Source organism: Scyliorhinus canicula, chromosome 5, assembly GCF_902713615.1.
Source record: "Scyliorhinus canicula chromosome 5, sScyCan1.1, whole genome shotgun sequence".
NCBI lineage: Eukaryota > Metazoa > Chordata > Chondrichthyes > Carcharhiniformes > Scyliorhinidae > Scyliorhinus > Scyliorhinus canicula.
In genome coordinates, this window is record NC_052150.1 from 218,571,441 (window position 1) to 218,597,700 (window position 26,260).

At 48.9% G+C, this 26,260-nt stretch overlaps 1 protein-coding gene across 4 annotated transcripts in view; it reads right to left on the reverse strand.

Moving 5' to 3' along the window:
• The window catches only part of zbtb47b (zinc finger and BTB domain containing 47b), a 311,756-nt gene that overhangs the window by 272,572 nt on the left and 12,924 nt on the right, over nt 1-26,260 (reverse strand). The window contains exons 1-2 of one of the 4 annotated variants that reach the window (XM_038798527.1): nt 10,984-11,053; nt 9,615-9,670 (exon numbers count right to left, since the gene is read on the reverse strand). The exons of 1 other annotated variant lie outside the window; for it this stretch is intronic. Coding sequence is in view for 1 of the 3 variants with exons in the window: in XM_038798525.1 (XP_038654453.1) it covers nt 10,984-10,986 (3 nt within the window). In the remaining 2 variants the exon portion in view is untranslated. Of the gene's footprint in view, nt 1-9,614; nt 9,671-10,983; nt 11,102-15,822; nt 15,913-26,260 lie in introns of those variants that run through there. 2 more of the 4 variants (XM_038798529.1, XM_038798525.1) reach the window with 2 other exon arrangements.

The window sequence follows — 26,260 nt, forward strand, 5'->3', positions numbered from 1 at the left end:
GATAGGTACATGGATTACGGTAGAATGATGGGGTGTAGATTAATTTGTTCTTAATCTAGGACAAACGTTCGGCACAACATCGTAGGCCGAAGGGCCTGTTCGGTGCTATATTTTTCTATGTTCTATGTATGACAGTGACCCGGGGCTGGGATCGAACCCGGGTCCTCAGCGCCGTGAGGCAGCAGTGCCAACCACTGAGCCACCATGCTGCCCTGGATCGGCACATTTATAAATACTTTGGGGGTAAAAGAATCCCAGCCCCCACCAACCCCAGACCAGGAGGAGACTAATAAGCACATTTGCAACAGCCAAGCGTTGCACTTGAAAGTCAGCATGTTCCTTCTGCATGGAAATTAAGTTGATTTAAGCTGACTGGTGTGTAGTTTGCTCTGAGCTGTAGGTTAGTTCGTCTCAGCACTGTTACAACAGCCCCTGGAAATGAAGACAAAACGTAGTAACTAAAGAGTGGAGAGGCAGGGAGAGAAGACAGAAGAGAGAGTGTCATCGGCCATGGTCTAGTTCAGGAGTTCTCAACCTTTTTTAACCCATGGACCCCTTTTCCTCTTAATTTTTTTTTGTGGACCCCCATAGCCATTCCACAGAAAAAAAAGCTTCTTATATGCGTGGTAAACTAATCCTAAAGTCCATCTACCTTACCGTGAGGGTTGGAAACGGATTAGCGGTATTTTTGTACGTTGCCAAACTTATTCTAATATGAAAAGTAATGAAAAAAACTTTTTACTGACTAAATTGAATTAAATTACTCTAAAAATAACCAATTAATATCAAATATACACAATTTCTAGTGATTACTGTGTTAAATCATTCTTTAAACTTGTCAAGGAGAAACGTGGCATAAGTGTCAGGTCAACCGTGTGTATTTACCTCAAGGTAAATTAGATAGATTATAATCTCTCTTTGACCTTTGTCAGTGCGAGAGAGAGAGAGAGAGAGAGAAAGGTGAATATTCATCATGAAAACAAACATTTTTTTCTTCTACTTGATTCTCAGTAATAACAATTGTTCTGAAGTAGAAAGTATGGACCACTAAAATATCACTGTGGACCCCCAATTCGGTATTTTTTTGTGTGGACCCCCAGTAATGTTACATGGACCCCCAGGGTCCATGTGGACCCCGGTTGAGAACCACTGGTCTAGTTGAATGGCCAGAACTTGCTCAAGGGGCCGAATGGCCTACTCCTGTCCCTATAGTCCTCCATTTACAGTTTTCTTCTGATCAGGGATCCTAAAACATGGGGGTCACATTCGCAGGATTAGAGGCCAATCATTTACATCAGAGATGAAGAGTAATTGCTTCTCTCAATCGTCAGGATTTCTTTTACCCCAGATGGTCTGTCACTTAATATATTTAAGACTGGGCTGGACAGAATTTAGGGCTCCCAGGAAATTAAGAAATACGGGGAACGGTGGGAAAATGGAGTTGAAGGCCAAGTGAATAGTGAAGCAGGCTCGATGGGCCGAGTGGCCTACTCCCTGCTCCTATTTCTTGTGTTCTTAGTCTTTGCTGGTGTCGAGCGGAGGAGTAGAAGGGCAGGTGGAGGAGAGCAGAAAGTATAATCTCAGAGATATTCAACAGAGAAGAGATGGCAGAGGAAAATAAGGGGGAGCAGAGAAACCTGATACACAGAGAGAAAGCCCAATGGTTGGTTGAGAAAGGGAAGAGAGATAAAAGCGAGGGAGAACACACACGCACAAAATATTTTTATTCAGTTTCACGCCAGTTTTGAGAGCGAATAGCAAGGTTACCCGATCACAGCACTGTGTTAATCTCATATCCATTAAATTTACATTAAAGAAAGGAGCCACAACCCCAGATGAAACGAGCAATCCTTAACCCAGGGACAACAAGCCTAACTGAAGCCCCCAACCCCTCCTTCAACAAAGATCAAATAACTCAGCACAAACAACACGACTGAAATCTCACAGCTTCCTCATCTAAAAGGTTCAGTCACCGAGTGAGTTAACTCAAATAGAACATAAAACATAGAACAGAACAGGCCCTTCGGCCCTCGATGTACAAGGGATCTCTTCAGACTATACACTGACACTCCAGAAATCGGTGACACACTCACTTTCCTCTCTAGGGAACTCGAAGAAATGACTTGTGTGAGAGACACATAATAATAATATTAATAATAATCTTTATTGTCACAAGTAGGCTTATATTAACACTGCAATGGGAGTTACTGTGAAAAGCCCCTAGTAGCCACACTCTGGCGCCTGTTCGGGTACATTGAGGGAGAATTCAGAATGTCCAAATTACCTAACAGCACGTCTTTCGGGACTTGTGGGAGGGAACCGGAACACCCGGAGGAAACCCACGCAGACACGGGGAGAACTTGCAGACTCCGCACAGACAGTGACCCAAGCCGGGAATCGAACCCGAGGCCCTGGAGCTGTGAAGCAACAGTGCTAAACACTGTGCTACGGTGCTGCCCTAAATGGGGAGAACCTTCAGAAAGCTTCGATGCAGAAGGATCTGGGTGACCTCGTGCATGAATCGCAGAATACTAGCATGCAGGTACAACAGGTAATAAGGAAGGCAAATGGAATTTTGGCCTTTTTAGCTAAAAGAATAGAGTTTAAAAGTAGGGAGTGTTGCTGCAACTGTACCGCACCCAGAGTATTATGCACATCTTTGGTCTCCTTATTTGAGGAAAGATGTAGTGACATCGGAGGCAGTTCAGAGGAGGTTCACGAGATTGATTCCAGAGATGAGGGGTTTGTCTTATGAAGAAAGATTGAGCAGTTTAGGCCCATACTCTTTTTCATGTTTGGATTAATGAGAGGAGATCTAATTGAGGTATACAAGATGATAAACGGTATGGATTAAGTAGATGTAGAGCGGATGCTTCCTCTTGTGGGGCAATAGGTTATAGGATAAGGGGGGGCAGATTTAAAACAGAGATGAGGAGAAATGACTTCTCTCAAAGGGTGGTGAATCTGTGGAATTCGCTACCCCAGGGTGCAGTGGATACTGGGACACTGAGTCAATTTAAGGAGGAAATAGACGGACTTTTAGCCATGATCGTATTGAATGGCGGAGGGGGCTCGAGGGGCTGAATTGGCTACTGCTCCTAGTTCCTATGTTCTTATCAGTTATTATTTTGTGAACTGAGATAGGGAGGGTTGTAGGAGCTGGAGGAGGTTTTAGTGATAGGAAGGGGTTTAAGAGCTGGAGGGGATTACAGAGGTGACACAGCCCGAGGTAATATAGTGTCTCAAAAGTGTTGCACCGATGGTAGGGGGCTGGATTCTCCGCCCTGCGGTGCCACATTTCTGCCCCGAAAGCGGGATTCTCCGTTACGCTGGCCGGTCAATGGGGTCTCCCATTGTGGGGCAGCCCCACGCTGTCGGGAAACCCCCGGGGCTGCCGGCAAAACAGAGAATCCCACCCAGGGTCAGCCAATTCTGCTCCTTTAACAATGAGGAAATTCCAAGATTAACAGTGTCCTTCAGCAGAAAGTTGACCACGGGTTGAAAATGCACAACCCTAAACTAAATTAAAAAACACACAAGCCACTTTAAATCAAAGTTGGATCAATGTTTGATAGAAAACAAAGGACGTAAATACAAATATTGAAGAGAAAACCACATCGCTCAGTCTGCCACAGAAACAAATAGTCTTCCATCACCTCCTCATTCATGATCTGTTGCCCCCTTTCACTGAAATTATATTGAGAGTAAAGAGTTAAATTACGAGGATAAAGGCAAAATACTGCCAATGCTGAAAGGTGATTCTTCTTCATCTAGCATAGTCACTGATGTTGCACTCATGATAAGACTCGTCACAAGTACGGGGGGGGGGGGGGGCAGTACGGCAGCACAGTGGTTAGCACTGTTGCTTCACAGCTCCAGGGTCCGAGGTTCGATTCCCGGCTTGGGTCACTGTCTGTGCGGAGTCTGCACGCTCTCCCCATGTCTGCGTGGGTTTCCTCCGGGTGCTCCGGTTTCCTCCCACAGTCCAAAGATGTGCAGGTTAGGTGGATTGGTCATGCTAAAATTGTCCTCAGTGTGCAAAAAGGTTAGGTAGGGTTACTGGGGGCAGCACGGCGGTGCAGTGGTTAGCACTGTAGTCTCACGGCGCCGAGGTCCCAGGTTCGATCCCAGCTCTGGGTCACTGTCCGTGTGGAGTTTGCACATTCTCTCCGTGTTTGCGTGGGTTTCACCCCCACAACACAAAGATGTGCAGGGTAGGTGGATTAGCCACAATTGCCCTTAATTGGAAAAAATGAATTGGGTACTCTAAATTTATTTTTAAAAAGGTAGAGTTACTGGATTACGGGGATCGGATGGAGGTGTGGGCTTAAGTAGGGTGCTCTTTCTAAGGGTCGATGCAGACTCGATGGGCCGAATGGCCTCCTTCTGCACTGTAAATTCTATGATTCTATGATAAGTAGGCTTACATTAACGCTGCAATGAAGTAACTGTGAAAAGCCCCTCGTTGCCACACTCCGGCGCCTGTTCGGGTACACTGAGGGAGAATTCAGAATGTCCCAATTACCTAACAGCACATCTTTCGGGACTTGTGGGAGGAAATCGGAGCACCCGGAGGAAACCCACGCAGACACGGGGAGAACGTGCAGACTCTGCACAGACAGTGGCCCAAGCCCGGAATCAAACCTGGGGCCCCTGAAGCTGTGAAGCAACAGTGCTAACCTCTGCATTACCATGTCACCCAGAGAAGAGGCAGCAGTGGTTAGCACAGTTAAAAAGGTTGGGTGGGATTAATGGATTACAGGGATAGGTTGGAAGTGTGGGCTTTCAAAGGGCCGGTGGCAGACTCAATGGGCCGAATGGCCTCCTTCTGCACTGTAAATTCCATGTTTCTTTGAAGTCATCAAAATGTTAATTCGGTTTCCTTCTCCCAGAGTTGCTGCCGAGCTTTCCACAAATTTCTGTTTTAATCTTAATTAAATTAGGAGGTCTGGTTACATTTATGTTCCCTCGAGTATAGAAGTTGGAAGGGCCGATTCAATTGAGATGATTAAAGAATGCAGATCAGTTGTGATCGAGTCGACAGGATCTCTACTCTCTGATCTCACTGAAACATGTAAAGATAGTCTGAACGGGTTCAACAGGATAAACATGGAGAGGCCTTTTACCCTGACTGGAGAGTGGAATCTCAAGGTTATAGTTTGTGGATAAAGGGTTGTCCATCGAGTTCCTTTTTAAGCACCAGGGGCATAGGGATAACACAGGTCCCGGTTCCGCCCACACAGGTTAAGTAGAGCTGACGCAAAGGTTAGGCCATGCCCTCATTCAGCCATGGAGCTGGCTCAAGGTGCCACAAGCTTATCCCTGCTCCCATTTCCTACTGATCCAATTGAATGGGGCAAAGCAGGCAGGAGAGGCTGAGAGTGATACACTTGTCCTTGCTCTCCAGCACTCTGCCCAACGATCAGTCCGCCTCTTGAGCACACATTTGGAGAGGCAGTGGTAGTGTTATCGACACTGGATTAGTAACCCAGGGTAATGATCTGGGGAGCCTGGGTTCGAATCCCACCACGTCAGGTGGCGGAACTGGTTTTAATTTAATAAATTTAGGGTACCCAATTCTTTTCTTTCTTCCCCTCCCAATTCAGGGGGAATTGAGCTTGGCCAATCCACCTACCCTGCACCTCTTTGCGCAAACACAGCCCTCTTAACCCGGCAAAATCCTCCTAAAAAGCACCTGGGGGCTTGTGCCAAAGTTGGGAGTGCCGTCTCACAGACTAGTCAAGCAACAGCCTGACATAGTCATACTCACAGAATTATACCTTACAGAGAACCACCATCACCATTCCTGGGTATGTTCTGTCTCATCAGCAAGACAGACCCAGCAGAGGTAGCGGCACAGTGGTATACAGTCGGGAGAGAGTTGCCTTGGGAGTCCTCCACATCGACTCTGGACCCCAGGAAGTCGCACGGCTTCAGGTTATACATGGGCAAGGAAACCTCCTGCTGATTACCACGTACCGTCAATTCAGCACAAAGCGGTCCACTTGACACCATCCACAAACATTTACTTTCTCCACCATTGACAAACAGTGGCAGCCGTGTGTACCATCTACAAGATGGGCTGCAGTAACTCACCAAGGTTCCTTAGACAGCACCTTCCAAACCCACGACCACTACCTTCTAGAAGGACATGAGCAGCAGATACCTGGGAACCCCACCACCTGGAGGCTCCCCTCCAGGTCACTCACCACCCTGACTTGGAAATAGATCGCTGTTCCTTCACTATCGCTGGGGCAACAACATCCTGGAACTCCCTCCCTAACAGCACTCTGGGTGTACCTACAGCTCAGAGATTGCAGCGGTTCAAGAAAACAACTCACCACCACTTTCTGAAGGGTAACTACATCCCGTAAATTAATTTTTGTTAAAACACCGATCCCCTGACATCAGTCCTCAACTTGTCTTTTAACAATTTCCTGCTATTGTGCCCCAACAGCCTCCCCGAACAGGCGCCGGAATGTGGCGACTAGGGGCTTTTCACAGGAACTTCATTAAAGCCTACTTGTGGCAATAAGCTATTTTCATTTATCATTTCAAAGAGCTCTTAATGTCCAGTCCTCAGCTCGGGGGCTTGACAGCTGCAATGGGATGACCATTAACCTGCCTGATTTGAAATTGAATCCTGACAAAGGCAGATTTTATAATACAGAACATGTAATGAACCCACGGAAAGCAACGGGTCCTGATGGAGACCCTGGTCGCGCACTCCGATCGTACGCGGACCAACTGGTGTGTGTGTTCGCAGACATTTTCAACCTCTCCCTACTCCGTTGCGATGTTTTCATCTACTTCAAGAAGACCACCATCATACCCCAGGCAACGTGCCTGAATGACTACCGTCCAGTGGCCCTGACATCTACCATTATGAAGTGTTTCGAGGTTGGTCATGACGCACATCAACTCCATTCTCCCAGAATGCCTAGATCCACTGCAATTCACATACCACCACAATCGGTCCACAGAAGATGCCATCTCCCTGGCCCTACACTCATCCCTGGAGCATCTCGACAACAAGGACGCCTCCATCAGACTCAATGTATTGACTACAGTTACGCCTTCAACTCCATAATCCCAGCCAAGCTCATATCCAAACTCCAAAACTAAGGACTCGGCTTCTCCCTCTGTAACTGGGTCCTCGGAGTAAGGATAAACAATGACAACTCCTTCACGATAGTCCTCAATACCAGGATCCCACAATGTGGAGGTGCCGGCATTAGACTGAGGTGAGCACAGTAAGAAGTCTTACAACACCAGGTTAAAAGGGATGGTTTAGCTCACTGGGCTAAATCACTGGCTTTTAAAGCAGACCAAGCAGGCCAGCAGCACGGTTCGATTCCCGTACCAGCCTCCCCGGACAGGCGCCGGAATGTGGCGACTAGGGGCTTTTCACAGTAACTTCATTGAAGCCTACTCGTGACAAAAGCGATTTTCATTTCATTTACATTTCATAAAGTCCAACAGGTTTGTTTCAAACACTAGCTTTCAGAGCACTGCTCCTTCCTTAGGTGATTCATCTGAGGAAGGAGCTATGCTTCGAAAGCTAGTGTTTGAAACAAACCTGTTGGACTTTAACCTGGTGTTGTAAAACTTCTTACTAGGATCCCACAAGGCTGCGTACTTAGCCCTCTACTACACTCCCTATACGCATAAAACTGTGTGGCAAAATTCAGCTCCAACTCATCTACAACTTTGCTGATGACATGACCATAGTGGGTCGGCTCTCAAACAACAATGAGTCACAGTACAGGAGAAAGAGATAGAGAACCTAGTGGAGTGGTGTAAAGACAACAATCTCTCCCTCAACGTCAGCAAAACTAAGGAATCAGTCATTGACTTCAGGAAGCAAAGTGTTTAGAATCATAGAATCTCCACAGTGCGGAAGGAGACCATTTGGCCAATCGAGTCTGCACGGACCCTATCCCCATGACCCCACCTAACCTTTAGACACCTAACCGCACATCTTTGGACGGTGGGAGGAAACCGCAGCACGTGGAGGGAACCCACGCAGACACGGGGAGAATGTGCAAACTCCACACAGTCACCCGAGGTCGGAATCGAACCCGGGTCTATGGCGCTGTCGTACACACCCGTCTGCATCAATGTTGCCGAGGTGGAGATGCTTGACAGCTTCTAATTCCTAGGTGTGCACATCACCAATAATCTGTCCTGGTCCACCCACATCGACGCTACCACCAAGAAAGCACAACAGTGTCTATACATCCTCAGGAAACTAAGGAAATTCGGCATGTCCTCATTGACTCTTCCTAATTTTTACAGATGCACCACAGAAAGCATCCTATCTGACTGCATCACAACCTGGTGTGGCAACTGCTCGACCCAAGACCCCAAGAAACTACAGAGAGTCGTGAACATAGCCCAGTCCATCACGCGATCCCACCTCCCATCCACTGACTCTATCTACAGCTCCCGCTGCCTGGGGAAAGCGGGCAGCATAGTCACAGACCCCATCCCACCTGGGTTATTCTCCCTTCCTACCTCTTCCATCTGGCAGGAGATACAAAAGTCAGAGAAAACGCGCTAACAGATTCAAACACAGCTTCTTCCCCGCTGTTACCAGACTCCTAAACGACCCTCTTATGGACTGAACTGATCTCTTCACACATCTTCTGTACTGTGTAGCACTACACTGCGTATGCTTCACCCAATGTCTATGTCCATGTATTTGTGTATTTATCGTATGTCCTCATGTATGGAACGATCTGCCTGGACTGTACGCAGAACAATACTTTTCACTGTACCTCGGTACACGTGACAATAAATCCAAACTCTCTTCCCCAGAGAACGGTGGAGACAGGGTCAATGGACATCTTTAAAGCAGAGGTAGGTAGGATGCTCGACTAACAAGGAAGTCAAACATTATCCGGGGGGGGGTGGGTAGAATGCGGATTTGAGGGCACAATCAGATCAGCCATGACCGTACTGAATTACGGAGCAGGTTCGAGGGGCCAAATAGCCTTCTTTTGCTACCAATTTGTACATTACACTGCAACTCCCACATCCGTCCAAAGCACTTTTGTCGTACATCAACCTGCAAGTTGGCAATGCAATGGCGGCAGATCACATGCTAAAGCTCAAGTGGTGTCAGGCCGTCTTTGAGCAGTTCGAACAATATCCAGTATAATTCCTAAAGACCTCACACAAGGAGAATGCACTTGGGAGAAAAAAGTGTCAATTGTGGCTCAACAGGCAGCACTCGTACCTTTGAATCAGAGGGCTATGGCTTCAATTCCATTGCAGAGTAGAAAATTCAGACACTGCAGGGCAGATCTGAGGGTGGGCTGCACTGTTACAGGCAAGATGTTAAACCAACACCCCAGCTCCCTCCCCCACCTCCCCCCCCCCCCCCCCACCCCCACGTAGAGGCGGTAAACAGTTGCAATTTATTACTTCCAAGAGCAGAGCAGTTCACCCTGGTCCACTAACACTGAGAAACAGATTACTCATCACTGCTGAGAGTTTACTGTGAGTAAACTGGTTGCTACATTTCCTATGTTGCAAAGAAAACTACACTTCAAAAGTACTTAATTGTCTATGAAATGCTTTGGAACAACCTGAAGAGGCTCTATACTCACGTTCTTTACTGCCTTGCCAACTCAACTTTAATCCTCAACCATCTTTAGTGTCACACCTAGGAATACATATTAGGGGTCAGCTAAGGAAGCAAATGTCACACCCCCAACCACATTGTTTTGAAGGCACTGAAGTTTGTTTACAAACAGCTGCCAGAATCCCACACTCAAACTTCACCCAGCTCCCTCCCCGAGTACACACATCGAGTTGTGGTCCTGGTCGAAGAGAGCAAAAACGCTAACCAAAATTTGCATTGGCAAAAAAAAAACAAAATTCAAAAACACTTAACCCTCTGCAAACTGGGTGACAGCTGGAACAAAAAAAGGGAGGCGGTTTCTTCATCAGGCACCACAGCCAAATCCGCTAACAATTCCAATTTTGCGAAACGATAACTCCCATTCCCACCCAACGTTTAAAAAAAAACAGCACAAAATGACAATGGTTAATTTAACAAGAGCGCAGAAAGGCATCGGAATATCAGCATGATTTGAGACAAACAATTGACAAAATATTTCTTAATCGGCAACCCAATGTGGTGGGGAATCTGCTGCCTTTCTGTAAACTATTCCTGTCCCAAAATGCCACTCAGCAGTTACACCCAGGGAGAAATGGCGCTGCCTCAACTAAACATTAAAAGAGAAAGGTGGGGGGGGGAACAGAAAGACAAAAGAGAAAGAGAGAGAGAGGAGAGATGACAGACAATAAACTCCCACCAGAGCAGCTGAAAAGGAAAGCAAGGGAATCCCTGTGGCCTGACTCTGTATCCATGTTCAATGTATCCCAGTGGAGATGGAGAGGAGTGGGGGGGGGGGGGGGGGAGAGACACACACAACTTGTTACAATTAGATAGCAAATAGGATACATTAAAGTGCCGCCTGTATCCCAGCCCAGAGCCACATCTGAATGGATTAATAGAACAAACCACTATTTTTTCTCTCCTTTTAAAAAAAAAACTAGTTTCAAATAGCAGGCGGGCCTGGTCTCTCCCTGCAGCCCGCCCCCTTCCCTCGACATTCCCATCTTAAGGAATTTAACTCTTTTGTTACCATCTGTATCCCATTGTTTTTTTTTGCTGGGGTGAAGGATGGAATTCTTCCCTCAGAGCGTGGGGGGGGGGGGGGGGGGGGGGGGGACTGCTGGACAATATTTACCCTTTCTTTACTGCTGCAAATATATATTCATAGACATTGAGAGATCTAAATGAGCATTGCAGAAGAAAACCACATCGACTGACCCCCCCCCCCCCCCCCCCCTTCAGACAAACGCTTCCCCACAACCATCAACAATCACATCTGCCTCTTTTGGGTGAGGCGCAGAATCCACAGTAATGATAGTAAAATGGACAATAAGAGAGAGAGAGAGAGGTTTTACCATTGTGAGGGCAGTTTTGGCGGTGAACAGCTCCTCCTCCTCCCGGCACTCTGAGGCGAGCACAAGGCGTGCGGGAAAGTTGCGACGTCCATGCGCAGTCTGGCAGCCCCCCTCCCTGGCTGCCCCCACCGCCAGCAGCAGCAGCAGCCTCAGCTCCCTCTCCCTTCCCCAGCCTCAGCTCCCTCTCCCTTCCCCAGCCTCAGCTCCCTCTCCCTGCACAGCCTCAGCTCCCCTCTCCCTGCACAGCCTCAGCTCCCCTCTCCCTGCACAGCCTCAGCTCCCCTCTCCCTGCACAGCCTCAGCTCCCCTCTCCCTGCACAGCCTCAGCTCCCCTCTCCCTGCACAGCCTCAGCTCCCCTCTCCCTGCACAGCCTCAGCTCCCCTCTCCCTGCACAGCCTCAGCTCCCTCTCCCTTCCCAGCCTCAGCTCCCTCTCCCTGCACAGCCTCAGCTCCCCTCTCCCTGCACAGCCTCAGCTCCCCTCTCCCTGCACAGCCTCAGCTCCCCTCTCCCTGCACAGCCTCAGCTCCCCTCTCCCTGCACAGCCTCAGCTCCCCTCTCCCTGCCCAGCCTCAGCTCCCTCTCCCTGCACAGCCTCAGCTCCCTCTCCCTGCACAGCCTCAGCTCCCTCTCCCTGCACAGCCTCAGCTCCCTCTCCCTGCACAGCCTCAGCTCCCCTCTCCCTGCACAGCCTCAGCTCCCCTCTCCCTGCACAGCCTCAGCTCCCCTCTCCCTGCACCGCCTCAGCTCCCCTCTCCCTGCACCGCCTCAGCTCCCCTCTCCCTGCACCGCCTCAGCTCCCTCTCCCTGCACCGCCTCAGCTCCCTCTCCCTGACTCGCCTCAGCTCCCCTCTCCCAGCCTCAGCTCCCCTCTCCCAGCCTCAGCTCCCTCTCCCTTCCCCAGCCTCAGCTCCCCTCTCCCTGCACAGCCTCAGCTCCCCTCTCCCTGCACAGCCTCAGCTCCCCTCTCCCTGCACAGCCTCAGCTCCCCTCTCCCTGCACAGCCTCAGCTCCCCTCTCCCTTCCCCAGCCTCAGCTCCCCTCTCCCTTCCCCAGCCTCAGCTCCCCTCTCCCTTCCCCAGCCTCAGCTCCCCTCTCCCTTCCCCAGCCTCAGCTCCCCTCTCCCTTCCCCAGCCTCAGCTCCCCTCTCCCTTCCCCAGCCTCAGCTCCCCTCTCCCTTCCCCAGCCTCAGCTCCCCTCTCCCTGCACAGCCTCAGCTCCCCTCTCCCTGCACAGCCTCAGCTCCCCTCTCCCTTCCCCAGCCTCAGCTCCCCTCTCCCTTCCCCAGCCTCAGCTCCCCTCTCCCTGCACAGCCTCAGCTCCCTCTCCCTGCACAGCCTCAGCTCCCCTCTCCCTGCACAGCCTCAGCTCCCCTCTCCCTTCCCCAGCCTCAGCTCCCCTCTCCCTGCACAGCCTCAGCTCCCCTCTCCCTGCACAGCCTCAGCTCCCTCTCCCTGCACAGCCTCAGCTCCCCTCTCCCTGCACAGCCTCAGCTCCCCTCTCCCTGCACAGCCTCAGCTCCCCTCTCCCTGCACCGCCTCAGCTCCCCTCTCCCTGCACAGCCTCAGCTCCCCTCTCCCTGCACAGCCTCAGCTCCCCTCTCCCTGCACAGCCTCAGCTCCCCTCTCCCTGCACAGCCTCAGCTCCCCTCTCCCTGCACAGCCTCAGCTCCCCTCTCCCTGCACAGCCTCAGCTCCCCTCTCCCTGCACAGCCTCAGCTCCCCTCTCCCTGCACAGCCTCAGCTCCCCTCTCCCTGCACAGCCTCAGCTCCCCTCTCCCTGCACAGCCTCAGCTCCCCTCTCCCTGCACAGCCTCAGCTCCCCTCTCCCTGCACAGCCTCAGCTCCCCTCTCCCTGCACAGCCTCAGCTCCCCTCTCCCTGCACAGCCTCAGCTCCCCTCTCCCTGCACAGCCTCAGCTCCCCTCTCCCTGCACAGCCTCAGCTCCCCTCTCCCTTCCCCAGCCTCAGCTCCCCTCTCCCTGCACAGCCTCAGCTCCCCTCTCCCTGCACAGCCTCAGCTCCCCTCTCCCTGCACAGCCTCAGCTCCCCTCTCCCTGCACAGCCTCAGCTCCCCTCTCCCTTCCCAGCCTCAGCTCCCCTCTCCCTCCACCGCCTCAGCTCCCCTCTCCCTCCACCGCCTCAGCTCCCCTCTCCCTCCACCGCCTCAGCTCCCCTCTCCCTCCACCGCCTCAGCTCCCCTCTCCCTCCACCGCCTCAGCCCCCTCTCCCTCCACCGCCTCAGCCCCCTCTCCCTCCACCGCCTCAGCCCCCTCTCCCTCAGCCCCCTCTCCCTGCACAGCCCCAGCTCCCTCTCCCTGCACAGCCTCAGCCCCCTCTCCCTCAGCCCCCTCTCCCTGCACAGCCTCAGCTCTCTCTCCCTGCACAGCCCCAGCTCCCCTCTCCCTGCACAGCCTCAGCTCCCTTTCCCTGCACAGCCTCAGCTCCCTCTCTAACCCTAACCCTCTCCCTGCACCGCCTCAGCTCCCTCTCCCTGCACCGCCTCAGCTCCCTCTCCCTGCACCGCCTCAGCTCCCTCTCCCTGCACCGCCTCAGCTCCCTCTCCCTGCACCGCCTCAGCTCCCCTCTCCCTGCACCGCCTCAGCTCCCCTCTCCCTGCACAGCCTCAGCTCCCCTCTCCCTACACAGCCTCAGCCAGCAGCCGCACACAGGCCAGGCAACATGCACAATGGCACAGCCCTGGCTGCAGCTCCTCCATCAGACCAGCATTGCTAGGATTCCCAAACAGCCCATTTTCTCTCTCTCTCTCTATCTATCTATCCCCCTCCTTGTTGTATTGTTGCACCACACACACATATACATACAAAGAAAACTTTTCTCCCCCCTCCCCACCCTCTCTAAACAGAGAATGTTGATCCCATCAGCTTTGTTGCTCCTCATTTTTTTTTTATAAAAGTGTCTCCTCAAAGTTGTCCCATTTTAATGTGCACATGGACATTCCATCTGGTATCCTGCCTGGGGTGGAGAGGGAAAGGTCACTTAGAATCACAATTTAGGGCAGCATGGTGGCGCAGTGGCTAGCTCTGCTGTCTCACGACGCCGAGTACCAGGTTCGATCCCTGCTCAGGCTCACTGTCTGTGTGTAGTTTGCACATTCTCCCCGCGTTTGCCTGGGTTTCGCCCCCCCCCACCACAACCCAAAGACGTGCATGGTAGGTGGAGGTAGATTGCCCATGCTAAAATTGCCCCTTAATTGGAAAAAATTTATTGGGTACTCTCAATTTACAGGGGAAAAAAAGAATCATCGAATTTACAGTGCAGAAGGAGGCCATTCGGCCCATTGAGTCTGCACCGGCTCTTGGGAAAGAGCACCCTACATAAGCCCCCGCCTCCACCCTATACCCCACCGACCCTTTTTGGGCAGGCTGTGGAGGCCAAATCACTATGTTTTCAGATAGGTTCTTGATTAATAAGGGGATAGGGGTTATGGGGAGAAGGCAGGAGAATGGGGCTGAGAAAAATATCAGCCATGATTGAATGGTGGAGCAGACTCGATGGGCCGAGTGGCCTAATTATGCTCCTATGTCTTATGGTCTTTGGACACTAAGGGCAATTGATCATGGCCAATCCACCTAACCTGCACATCTTTGGACTGTGGGAGGAAACCGGAGCAGTGGGAGGAAACCGGAGCACCCGGAGGAAACCCACGCAGACACGGGGAGAACGTGCGGACCCTGGATCTGTGAGGCAGCAATGCTAACCACCGTGCCGCCTTGTGATGAATGTAGAAATTGTTATAAATGATATGTTTTATCACTTGAGAGAATGTGCTCCAGTGTCAGATCTATCGGATGAGACATTGAATCGAGGTCCTATTTGCCACTCCCGGGCACATCGCATGATTAGAAATCATAGAAGGTTTGATAGCGCAGAAAGAGACCACCTGGCCCATCATGTCAGGGCCAGCAACGAAGGAGGGTTGCTCCAGGAATTAACCCTGGGACCTCTTGCCCACTAATTCAATGGGAATCCTACAAGTGAGAATTCATCCCCCTCGTGTGGATCACGAAGCCAGCCACTACACACTTAGAGAGCACCTGCACTTCATCCCAATCTCTGGCTGAACATTTATCCTTCCACCTCCATCACTAAAAATAGACTTTTTGTTCATGACCACATTGCTCTTTGCAGGATCTTTCCAAATGCAAATTGACTGCTCAGGTTTTAAACTAAGGACTGTGCTTCAGAAATAATTTACTGCTTTCAAGCATTCAGGCTTGGGGTAACAAGTGGCAAGTAACATCCGTGCCACACAATGCCAGGCCATGACCACCTCCAACAAGAGAGGATCCAACCTCCACCCCTTGACATACATTGGCATTACCATCGCTCCTTGGGTAGCACCTTTCAAACCCACAACCACTACCACCTAGAAGGACAAGGGTAGCAGATCCAGGGAAACACCAGGACCTGGTAGTTCCCCTCCAAGTTACTCACCATCCTGACTTGGAAATATATCGCTGTCCTTCACTGTCACTGGGTCAAAATCCTGGAACTCTCTCGCTAACAGCACTGCAGGTGTACCTACACTAAAGGACCACACTGGTTCAACTCACCACTGCCTTCTGAAGGGAAATTGGGGGGTGGGCAATAAATGCTGACCGAGGCAATGGCGCCCACATTTCTTGAATGAATAAAATTGCGAGGATGTCCTGTGGCCTTGAAAGGCACTATGGAAATGCAATAGAATACAAGCTTAGTGAAATAACAGGCACAAACACTAATATACATCTCAACTTCAATAATTATAAGACAGTTATACCAAGCCGGGTTTGAGGGATAAAGATCAGTCAGGACACTGGGCAGAATTGCCCTGCTCACCTTCAAAATAGTGTTGTGGGATTGTCCGTACCCATCTCAAAAGGAAGAAGGGACCTCGGTTAAGGTCCCACCCAAAAGACCCAAACCTCCAACCAGCAGCATATCTGGGTTTGCACCTTATGACATAAAAAGTAAATTTTTGAAGAATCGGTCCGGCTATTAGGCTCCAATCCCTACACAGTTGGACTTGAACCCACCACTGACTGAGTCAGATGTCAGAGTGCTACCATTGCTGACACTAATAAGGGCAGCATGCACCAAGGCAATCTATTCTATTAAATTAAGCCACATGTCCCTTCAAGGCAGCAAAATGTAATTTATATGAAACAAACATTCTTTGAGGAATTAATCTGCATACTGGAGGTCAGAATCTTGGTTTTAGTTAGCTTGTGGGAACACCTGTTCAGGTATCGCCCGTCCCATGTGATTTTTTTTTCTGTGCATTGCAGATTAATCTTTTGACCCCCTTTTACTTTTTGCAAAAGTGCGACAAACAAATTTACATTCGCCCATCTGTGACAGGAAGCCCCTGCAATCGCAAGTATTTCTAATACCTAGCAACTTTGATCGGGAGAAGATTGTACAAGAAGTATTTGCAGCACAAAGGCATTTTGTTTTCCCCGTGCAACACTTTCCTGTGCAACTCGTCAACATACACACAAACACTTTATTTTAAACTAAAAAGGTTTCAAGTATTTTCACCCCCACCCCCCTCCAATAAACAGATCAAAAACATTCTTGATGTCGGCGTTTGAGCAAAAAGCATAGAAAGCATAAGCTCTAAGGATAGGTTAAACCAGTTGCTTTATCACCTCTGGAATCATCACTCATTTTGACTTATTAGTTTCAGGAGGCAAAAGGATCAGGCGGATGAACAAGAAATTATTTTTTTAAAGTTTTTATGTAGAAGAAAAGTGGGTCAATGACCTTTGCTAAAGGACAGGCAAATCTGTACATCAGGAGCTTTCTGCTTTGCAGCTAAGTCTGTGGTTTGCATTTCTAAAGCAGCGAGACTGTGTGGGTGTACCTAACATTGACAGTAACTTACAGGTAAAGTTATATACACCTTTCAAGTAAATTGCATGTTTAACTCTACGCGTACACACATCTAGAACTTGTAGAATCTCTGGTGGCCCTCAAGGGCCTTCCTCAGAGTTCCCCTGCCTTTCAAATCAAAAAGCATGTTAAATCCAAATATGGCATTGTTTGACCATCACTACTTCAACCTTAATGTGCGTTTTGCGATCCAGTAACCTTTTGTTTAAAGTAGGCAAAGTTTGAAATCCCAGTTAGCCATAGGTGAATAAATTCACAAGATTCCGCAGTTTTAAGTAAACAAAATGTGCAGGGTAGGTGAATTGGCTATGCTAAATTGCCTCCTAATTGGAAAAAAAGGGAACTGGATACTCTAAATTTATTTTTAAAAATAAAAGTAAAACAATCTACAATATCCTCTAACATGCAAATTAATAGGAGGTAAATATGAATTAACAGGCAAACTGTGGTCGAGCACACCACACTGCACAATAAATGGCAGATGAGACCAGGACAGATCCCATGGATTTCTCAACAACCTATCCAGATGTCAGATAACACTGTGTGTCACAATATCTCGTTAAAACTCTGCCCCCCCCCCCCTCATAAGGGTTTTTATTTCTTCACTTTAAGATTTAGTCTCTGAATTCCCTCAAAAGCTGCTCCCACTTGAACTGCTCATGTCCAGATCCTCAATCTCTTCTCCAGAGACGGCTTTTCACAGGATTCACAAAGTTGCACTTCTTCCTCCAATTACCTGCACACTTTCATCTTTTGTTGCTGACTGCTAGCCTCACTAAGCTGGCACAGGCCATGTGTTCTCCAGGCTTCAATCTCCTGGCTGCTCTGGGCTTTAAATGTGTCCCTAGGACTTCTCTGAGCTCTCTTTCTCCGAGCCTGCTAATAGCTCCCAAGGTGTCTTGGCGAGCTGCAAACCACACAGGGTCCAAACTGCAACTCTCAGCTGCATTGAACAGCTCCAAGAGTCTTTTTGAGCCCCAACTGTCTGGAGCCTGCTAACTGCAAAACCCTTTTGGTATTGTCTCTACTTCTGATCATCCAGCTCTGTGATGATATAGCCTTGCAGGGTTCACAGAATGCTTTTAAACCAATTTAGTGCAACTCCCAAAAGAAAATATCTATGTAGACTGCACGTCTTTATAAGTAGTGCAGGCATCATGTCTCCAGCTCTCCAGATAAGTTGTTTTATGGTTCTTACCTTTCTAGCTGTTAACCCATTAAGGCAACATGATCCCAACCTTTTTTTTTAAGTGTAATAGACTCCAGGCTGCTTTAGCTGCATTTCTCCCATTTGCTGGTTAAGCTTTAATCTTAACTAAAAATTACCAAAACCATCCCCCCCCCCCCAAACTATCCCTTACATTCCTTGATGTCTTTACTGTCCAGAAATCTATTGATCTCAATCTGGAACATAATCAATGATGGAGCTACCACAGCCCTCCGAGGAGTAAAGTCCAAATACTCAGCACACAAGGAGTGAAGAAATTCCTCCTCATCTTTGATTGGCCTGCCTCGTATTCTGAAACTGTGTCCCCTGGTTGTAGATCTCACCCCTCACCCCCACCGCCCCCCCCCCTCCTCTAGAACACCCCCAGCCAGAGGAATCATCCTTCCAAATCTACCCTATCGAGCCCTGCAACGATTTTGCACACTTCAGTGAGATCACCTCTCATCTGTAGACTCTGGGCCCAATCTCCTCAAATCTCTCAACATTGGACAATCCCGCCATCCCAGGAATCAGTCTGGCGAACCTCTGTCTGTGGCGAATAGATCCATAGAAAAGTTACCATGAGATATAGGAGCAGAATTAGGCCATTCGGCCCATCGATTCTGCTCTGCCATTCAATCATGGCTGATACTTTTCTCATCCTCATTCTCCTGCCTTCTCCCCATAACCCTTGATTCCCTTATTAATCAAGAACCTATCTATCTCTGGTGTCTTTTTTTAAAATAAAACATTTTATTGAGATATTTGTGATTTTGCAACAATAACAGAAGAAACAGTGCACATACAAGTACAAACATAGTGCAAAGGCCGTCTTCCTCCCTCACAGGTCCCACCTTTCTTACACACTAATCTAAGCTAACCCCCAACCCCCCTCTCTGCTGACTGTTAATTTTCTCTAAAGAAGTCGACAAACAGCTGCCACCTCCGGACGAATCCTGACATTGACCCTCTCAGGGCGAACTTGATTTTCTCCAGACAGAGAAAGCTAGCCATGTCCAAATGCCAGGTCTCTGACTTTGGGGGCTTTGAGTCCCTCCAAGCTAATAGTATCCATCTCCGGGCTACCAGGGAAGCAAAGGCCAGAACGTCTGCCTCTTTCTCCTCCTGGATTCCCGGATCTTCCAACACCCTGTAAATCGCCACCTCTGGACTCGGTACCACCCTTGTTTTTAACACCGTGGACATGACATCTGCAAACCCCTGCCAGAATCCCCTAAGCTTCGGACATGCCCAGAACATTTGAACATGGTTCGCTGATCCTCCTGCACACCTGTCTTCTATCCCAAAGAACCTGCTCATTCGGGCCACTGTCATGTGTGTCCGGTGAACGACCTTAAATTGTATCAGGCTGAGCCTGGCGCATGATGTGGACGCATTGACTCTACTCAATGCATCTGCCCAGAGACCATCCTCTATCTCTCCTCCTAACTCCTCTTCCCATTTGTGTCTCAGCTCCTCGATCTGCGTTTCGTCTGACCCCGTGAGTTCTTTATAGATGTCCAAAACCCTCCCCTCTCCCACCCATACACTGGAAACTACCCTATCCTGTATCCCCCTTGGTGGTAGGAGCGGGAAGGTTGAGACCTCCCTGCGCTGCAAGTCCCGCGCCTGCAGGTTCCTAAACTCATTCCCTCCCGTCAATTCAAATTTCTCCTCCAACTCCCTCAGGCTGGGAAAGCTCCCTTCCATGAACAGATCTCCCATCCTCGCGATCCCTGCTCTTTGCCATCTCTGAAACTCTCCACCCAGCCTCCCCGGGGCAAACCAATGATTATTGCAGATTGGAGACCAAACCGATGCTCCCTCTGCTCCCACGTTTCCTCCACTTCCCCCAGACTCTCAGGGTCGCCACCACCATGGGGCTGGTGGAATACCGTGCCGGCGGGAACGGCAGAGGTGCCGTTACCAATGCCCCCAAACCTGTGCCCTTACATGATGCCGCCTCTGCTCGCTCCCATTCCGACCGTCCCCCCCTGCCCCGGACACCGAATCATGGCTATATTTGCCACCCAACAGTAATTGCTAAAGTTCGGCAGTGCCAGCCTGCCCTCCCCCCCGGCTACACTCCAGCATCACCTTTTTTTTTTTACTCGTGAGGTCTTGCCCGCACATACAAAGCCAGAGATCACCTTGTTTACCCGTTTTAAAAAGGCCCGTGGAATAAAGATGGGGAGACACTGAAAAACAAACAGGAATCTTGGGAGGACCGTCATCTTCACTGTGACATTGTCAGGGGAAGCCCCCCTCTCTTCCTTGCCTCATTAAATGTCCTCATCAGCAGCGACCCCAGCATCCCAGAGAACGTTTTGTAAAACTCCACTGGGTACCCATCCAGTGCCGGGGATTTACCCGACTGCATGGCCTTCAGCCCTTCTGCTATCTCTTCAATTCCTATCGGGGGCCCCAGCCCTTCTACCAGCCCTTCCTCCACCTTCGGGAACCCCAGCCCCATGAAGAATTGCCTCATCCCCTCCTGTCCAGCTGGGGGTTCCGACAGATATAGCCTGCTGGAAAACTCCTCGAAAGCCCTGTTAACCCCCTGCTGAATCTCCGACCAAGTTCCCGTCTCTATCGTTCACTTTCCCAATCTCCCTGGCTGCCTCCCTCGCCATTCCTTCACTGTCGCTGGGTCAAAATCCTGGAGCCCCCTCCCTAACAGCACTGTGGATGTACCTACACCACAGGAACTTTCAGTGGTTCAAGTAGGCATCTTCTCAAGGGAAATTAGGGATGGCCAATAAATGCTGGCCTCGCCGGCGGAACCCACATCCCGTGAACAAATAAAACAATCTTTTACAGAGGAGAATGTGAACCCTTCCCCTCCGGCTCCCAAACATGTGCACTTGGAACGTTGGGAGTGTTATGGACAGGAGGGTCTCTGCCAGTCCATAAAACAGGATGTTCGTGTGTAAGGTGTGTTTACTTCAGAGTGATTTCTCCTCATTTAAAATAAATTCCAGCAGGAGATTTTTTTAGTGGTTTTAAAAATAAAGGTGATTATTTATCACACACCTGCCTCAGTTCAATTCAGGCCTGTAGTCGTCTTAGTCGAGTTGATACTTCATTTACAGTGAAGGTCTTTGAAAAAACAATATTCATGAAGCCTTGATGAATATCCAGGAGATAGGTTCTCGGGTGGGCTTGGATTCTGGAACAAGTAGGATACTTTGACTGAATTAAGAGTGCTTTCAGCTATGGTGGTTTGCTGTTTCTCTGCTGGATTTACTTTGTTAAGGATATTTTGAAATGAAATGAAAATCGCTTATTGTCACGAGTAGGCTTCAAATGAAGTTACCGTGAAAAGCCCCTAGTCGCCACATTCCGGCGCCTGTTCGGGGAGGCTGGTACGGGAATTGAACCGTGCTGCTGGCCTGCCTTGGTCTGCTCACAAAGCCAGTGATTTACCCCGGTGCTAAACCAGCCCCTTATTTTAAACTGCAATCCATGAAAGCTAGTTTCAGTCACATGACTGCAGGGTTCACACTCCTGGGGGTGCAGACCATCACAACAAAATGGCAATTGACAAAGGCCGTTCATTCTCATCTCCGCCTCACAGCGAGCTCAAATATCCCCCTTTGTTCAATATGGCGCTCGGAGACCAGTGATCCTGATCCGATATTCCTCAAACGCTGGTTCATCCTTAGATAATGGGATCGTTAAACTTCACAGGTGACTGTCAAGTTCCCTTATTCAAGTTCAAGCAAACTATATACTGGTCCCAGAATAGAATGCTGTCCGGGGTTTAAATGACCAAATTACATTGCGTTGCAGCCCCATTTCAATAGGGTTTGTGAACACTTTTGCAAAGTAAGACCTAATTCCCTCATGCTTGTGCTGAGCATGACAACAGCAAGAACAGACAGGGCCCAGTCATTTACTAATTAGAAATTGGAACCAGCGTCTTGAGCCAAATCGGTGCACGTACACTCATCAATCCAACAACACCAAATTAAACCACGTAAAAGGTTAACTGCTCATTCCTATTTGGTGAGGACCTCGCTTCATGTAAATTAGCTGCTGCTCTTCAACAAGCAATCCAGCTAATGAGTGCTTCAGTCATTCCACTGAAATAATAATAATCTTTTATTGTCACAAGGATGAAGTTACGGTGAAAAGTCCCTAGTCGCCACATTCCGGCGCCTGTTCGGGTAAGCTGGTACGGGAACCCGCGCTGCTGGCCTTGTTCTGCATCACAAACCAGCTGTCTAACCCACTGAGCTAAACCAGCCCTGATAAAGGCAGTGTGTGAATCTCAGGCTTTTATGTATTTATTTTTAAAATGTGTCTTGACAGAGATCCACTTCACCCCAGGAACAGACAGAATCATTCAGTACGGGCAATCTCCAATCACTCGCCTCGTGCTGGGATCATACTGTGTACAAAAGCGGGAGCTGCAAGTGCCTGAAAACCGAGTGCCAATCGAGCTTTGAAGGAACAGATGGAACACAGTTGGGAAACAGGCCATTCGGCCCAACTGGTTCATGCTGGTGCTTATGTTCCACGTAAGCCTTCTCGCAGTCTTAATTCATCACAGCCAATCAGCATATCCTTGTTCCCTTTTCCATGTGCTTTTCCTGCTTCCCTTTTCCACGTGCTTTTCCAGCTTCCCTTTTCCATGCACTTTGCCTGCTTCCCTTTAAATGCTTTTACACTATTAGGAACAGAAGTTATGCCATTCAGACCCTCGAATCTGCTTGACCATTCAATGAGATCAAGGCTGATCTGTGACCTAACTCCATCTACCTGCCTTTGGCCCATTCCCTTAATATCTTTGCTTAACAAACATGTATCTATCCCACGTTTAAAATTAACAACTGTTCTAGCTTCAACTGCTGTTTGTGGTGGAGAGCTCCAAACCTTTCAGTGAAGAAGTGCTTCCTCACATCTCTCCTCAACAGTCTAGCCCTAATATTTAAGACTATAACCCCCTAGTTTTAGAATCTCGAACCAGTGGAAATAGTTTATCTTTATCAACCCTGTCAATATCTTGAAGACTCACTTCCCCTCTACCACTCCGTGTTCAAAACTGCAACCACTTTCCGCGTTAAAGAATTTTTCCCGCATTCTAACTGGACTTATTAATGAAGATCTTCTCGTCAGGTCCTCACGTTTTGGCCTCCCCGAAGTGTAAACCTCTTTCTCCACACCGACCCTTACCAAACCTGTTCAAAATCATGAGGATCTCAATCAGGTCCTTTCTGAAAAAGGGGTCTAATCGAAGGGCTCCAGTCTGTTCAATATTGATAGGCGCAAACTCAGAAATATTGCAGCTGATTCTGACTGGAGAAACTTTGTGTCAGCCATGGCTCGGTGCACAGCACCCTCACCTCCCAGTCAGATGTATGTGGGTTCGATTCTCGCTTAAGAAAGTGGAGTATAAAATTCCAGGCTGACACTCCAGTGCATTACTGGAGGAGTGCTGCACTGTCCAAACTCCCGTCTTCCCGATGATACATTAAACCGAGACCCACCCTGATGTGAGTTTGGTTTTATTCATATAGGTGCTAGTTGAATGCATGTAGCGAAGAGGCAAAAATATTTCTAAAGTGTCTTGACTGTGGGAACTCCGTCATCGTCTCATATAACAAATTAATCATTGTATTCCAGTCTATTCTGCACCGGGGCAGCACAGTGGGTAGCACTGTTGCTTCACAGCTCCAGGTTCCCAGGTTCGATTCCCAGCTTGGGTCACTGTCCGTGCGGAGTCTGCACATTCTCCCCGTGTCTGCGTGGGCTTCCTCCGAGTGCTCCGGTTTCCTCCCGAAAAACGTGCTGTTAGGTCATTTGGACATTCTGACTTTTCCCTCTGTGTACCCGAACAGGCACCGGAGTGTGACAACTAGGGGCTTTTCACAGTAACTTCATTGCAGTGTTGATGTAAGCCTACTTGTGATAATAAAGATTATTACAATTACTAAGAATGTACTGTTCTGTTTAATCAACTAAACAGTTCTAGTAAGATCTCTGCCAAGCTCTGAAACAGAGCAAAGTGTGAGAAACATATCCAGTAATTTTCCTAAGACTGTGCACGCATATGCTAAGCTAGTTTTGATAGGCACCAGTCAATCTTAAGTAATGTCCAATGTTTGACTAACAGATCATCTTCTAAGTAACAGACATTCATTTGGACAAACCAGGAGGTCTCAACTGAGAATTAGGAGCCAATGAAAGTAAATGAGGGGCTAAACCAGAGATAGGAATTCCCTTAAAAGTAGAACCTCGTGGTCGAGGTCTTTGTTCCTGAACTCTTGAATCATCTCTCTTTCAAAATATTTTAAAGTGATTTATTTTGTGCTTAATGCTTTTGCTATGTGCATGACTATTTTGTGTATTGTTTGTTATTTTGTTTCTAAGTTTTTATTCAGTTCTTATTCAAGTGCGTAATGAACAATAATAAAGTCACATTTTTGACACCTCCCACCAACCGGACTACCGATTCTTATTAGAGGGTAAAATAAGAGTCTCACACCCCCCCCCCCCCCCCCTCCCACATCAAACTCTCCCATGGCACCATTTCAAAGTGCTCCTGTGAGAATCCGCACCACTACGCCCGACTCTCCAATGGCACAATTGCAAAGAGCTCACTGCACTCCTGGCCGATATTTATCATTTCCATCAACACCAGAGGTCCGATTAGCTGGTCATGATCACATTGCTAGGGCAGCACGGTAGCGCAGTGGATAGCACTGCAGCCTCACGGTCCCAGGTTCGATCCCGGCTCTGGGTCACTGACCATGTGGTGTTTGCACATTCTCCCCGTGTTTGCGTGGGTTTCGCCCCCACAACCCAAATATGTGCAGGTTAAGTGGATTGGCCACACTAAATTGCCCCTTAATTGGGAAAAAATAAATTAGGGACTTTAAATTTATTAAAAAAACAAATGATCACATTGCTTCTTGTGGGATATCATCATAGAATTTACAGTGCAGAAGGAGGCCATTCAGCCCATCGAGTCTGCACCGGCTCTTGGAAAGAGTACCCTACCCAAGGTCAACACCTCCACCCTATCCCCATAACCTAGTAACCCCACCCAACACTAAGGGCAATTTTGGACACTAAGGGCAATTTAGCATGGCCAATCCACCTAACTTGCACATCTTTGGACTGTGGGAGGAAACTGGAGCACCCGGAGGAAACCCACGCACACACGGGGAGGATGTGCAGACTCCGCATAGACAGTGACCCAAGCCGGAATCGAACCTGGGACTCTGGAGCTGTGAAGCGATTGTGCTATCCACAATGCTACCGTGCTGCCCAGATCTTGCTGTGCGCAAATTGGCTGCTGTGTTTTCCACCTTATAACCACAACGGCACTAAAAGACTTCACTGCTCGTGAAGCGCGCTGGGATGCCCAGAGCTCAGGAAGGATGCCAGAGAAATGCAAGGTCAATCTTCCTTTTCATATTACAATAGTGGACAAACACTTAAAGGAAAAAGTTAGAAAAATACATACTTTTTAAAAATGCAACTACAATTTTTCTCAGAGTTGCTGGCAGCAGCGTACTCCGAGACAACCCTAATCATAATGGGCCTAAGTGTAAATCATTGATTAGATGCTCAAGTTTCGTCCTTCTGACTCAGGGTACAAAGAACAGACACACGAGGAACATTGAACAAATGTAGAATTCCGTTCTGCCTCATTTTAAGAGACCATGAACACAAAACCTGAAGTTTTTGCTGTTGGCAATGTCATTGTCAACATTTAAACCTGGGTGAAATGTAGATGGTATGTGGAGACATGGGGTGTTGGAAACACCATTAGGCCATCGCAGGAGCAGGATGGGACAAGCTCATAGATTTCATCCCATTGCTGGCAAATCCCAGTCTCTAGCCATTGATCCCATAGGAGGAAATTGCCGATACATGTAGTCAGAAGGGCGACACGGTGGCACAGTGTTTAGCACTGCTGCCTCACAGCTCCAGGGACCCGAGTTCAATTCTGGCCTCGGGCGACTGTCCGTTCGGAGTCTGCATGTTCTCCCAGTGTCTGTATGGGTTCCCTCCGGGTGCTCCAGTTTCCAAAGCAGTGCAGCTCAGATGGATTGGCTATGTTAAATTGCCCCTTAGTGTCCAAAAGGTTAGGTGAGGTTATTAGGATAGGGTGGAGGCGTGGGCTTAAGTTGGGTGCTCTTTCCAAGGGCAGGTGCAGACTCG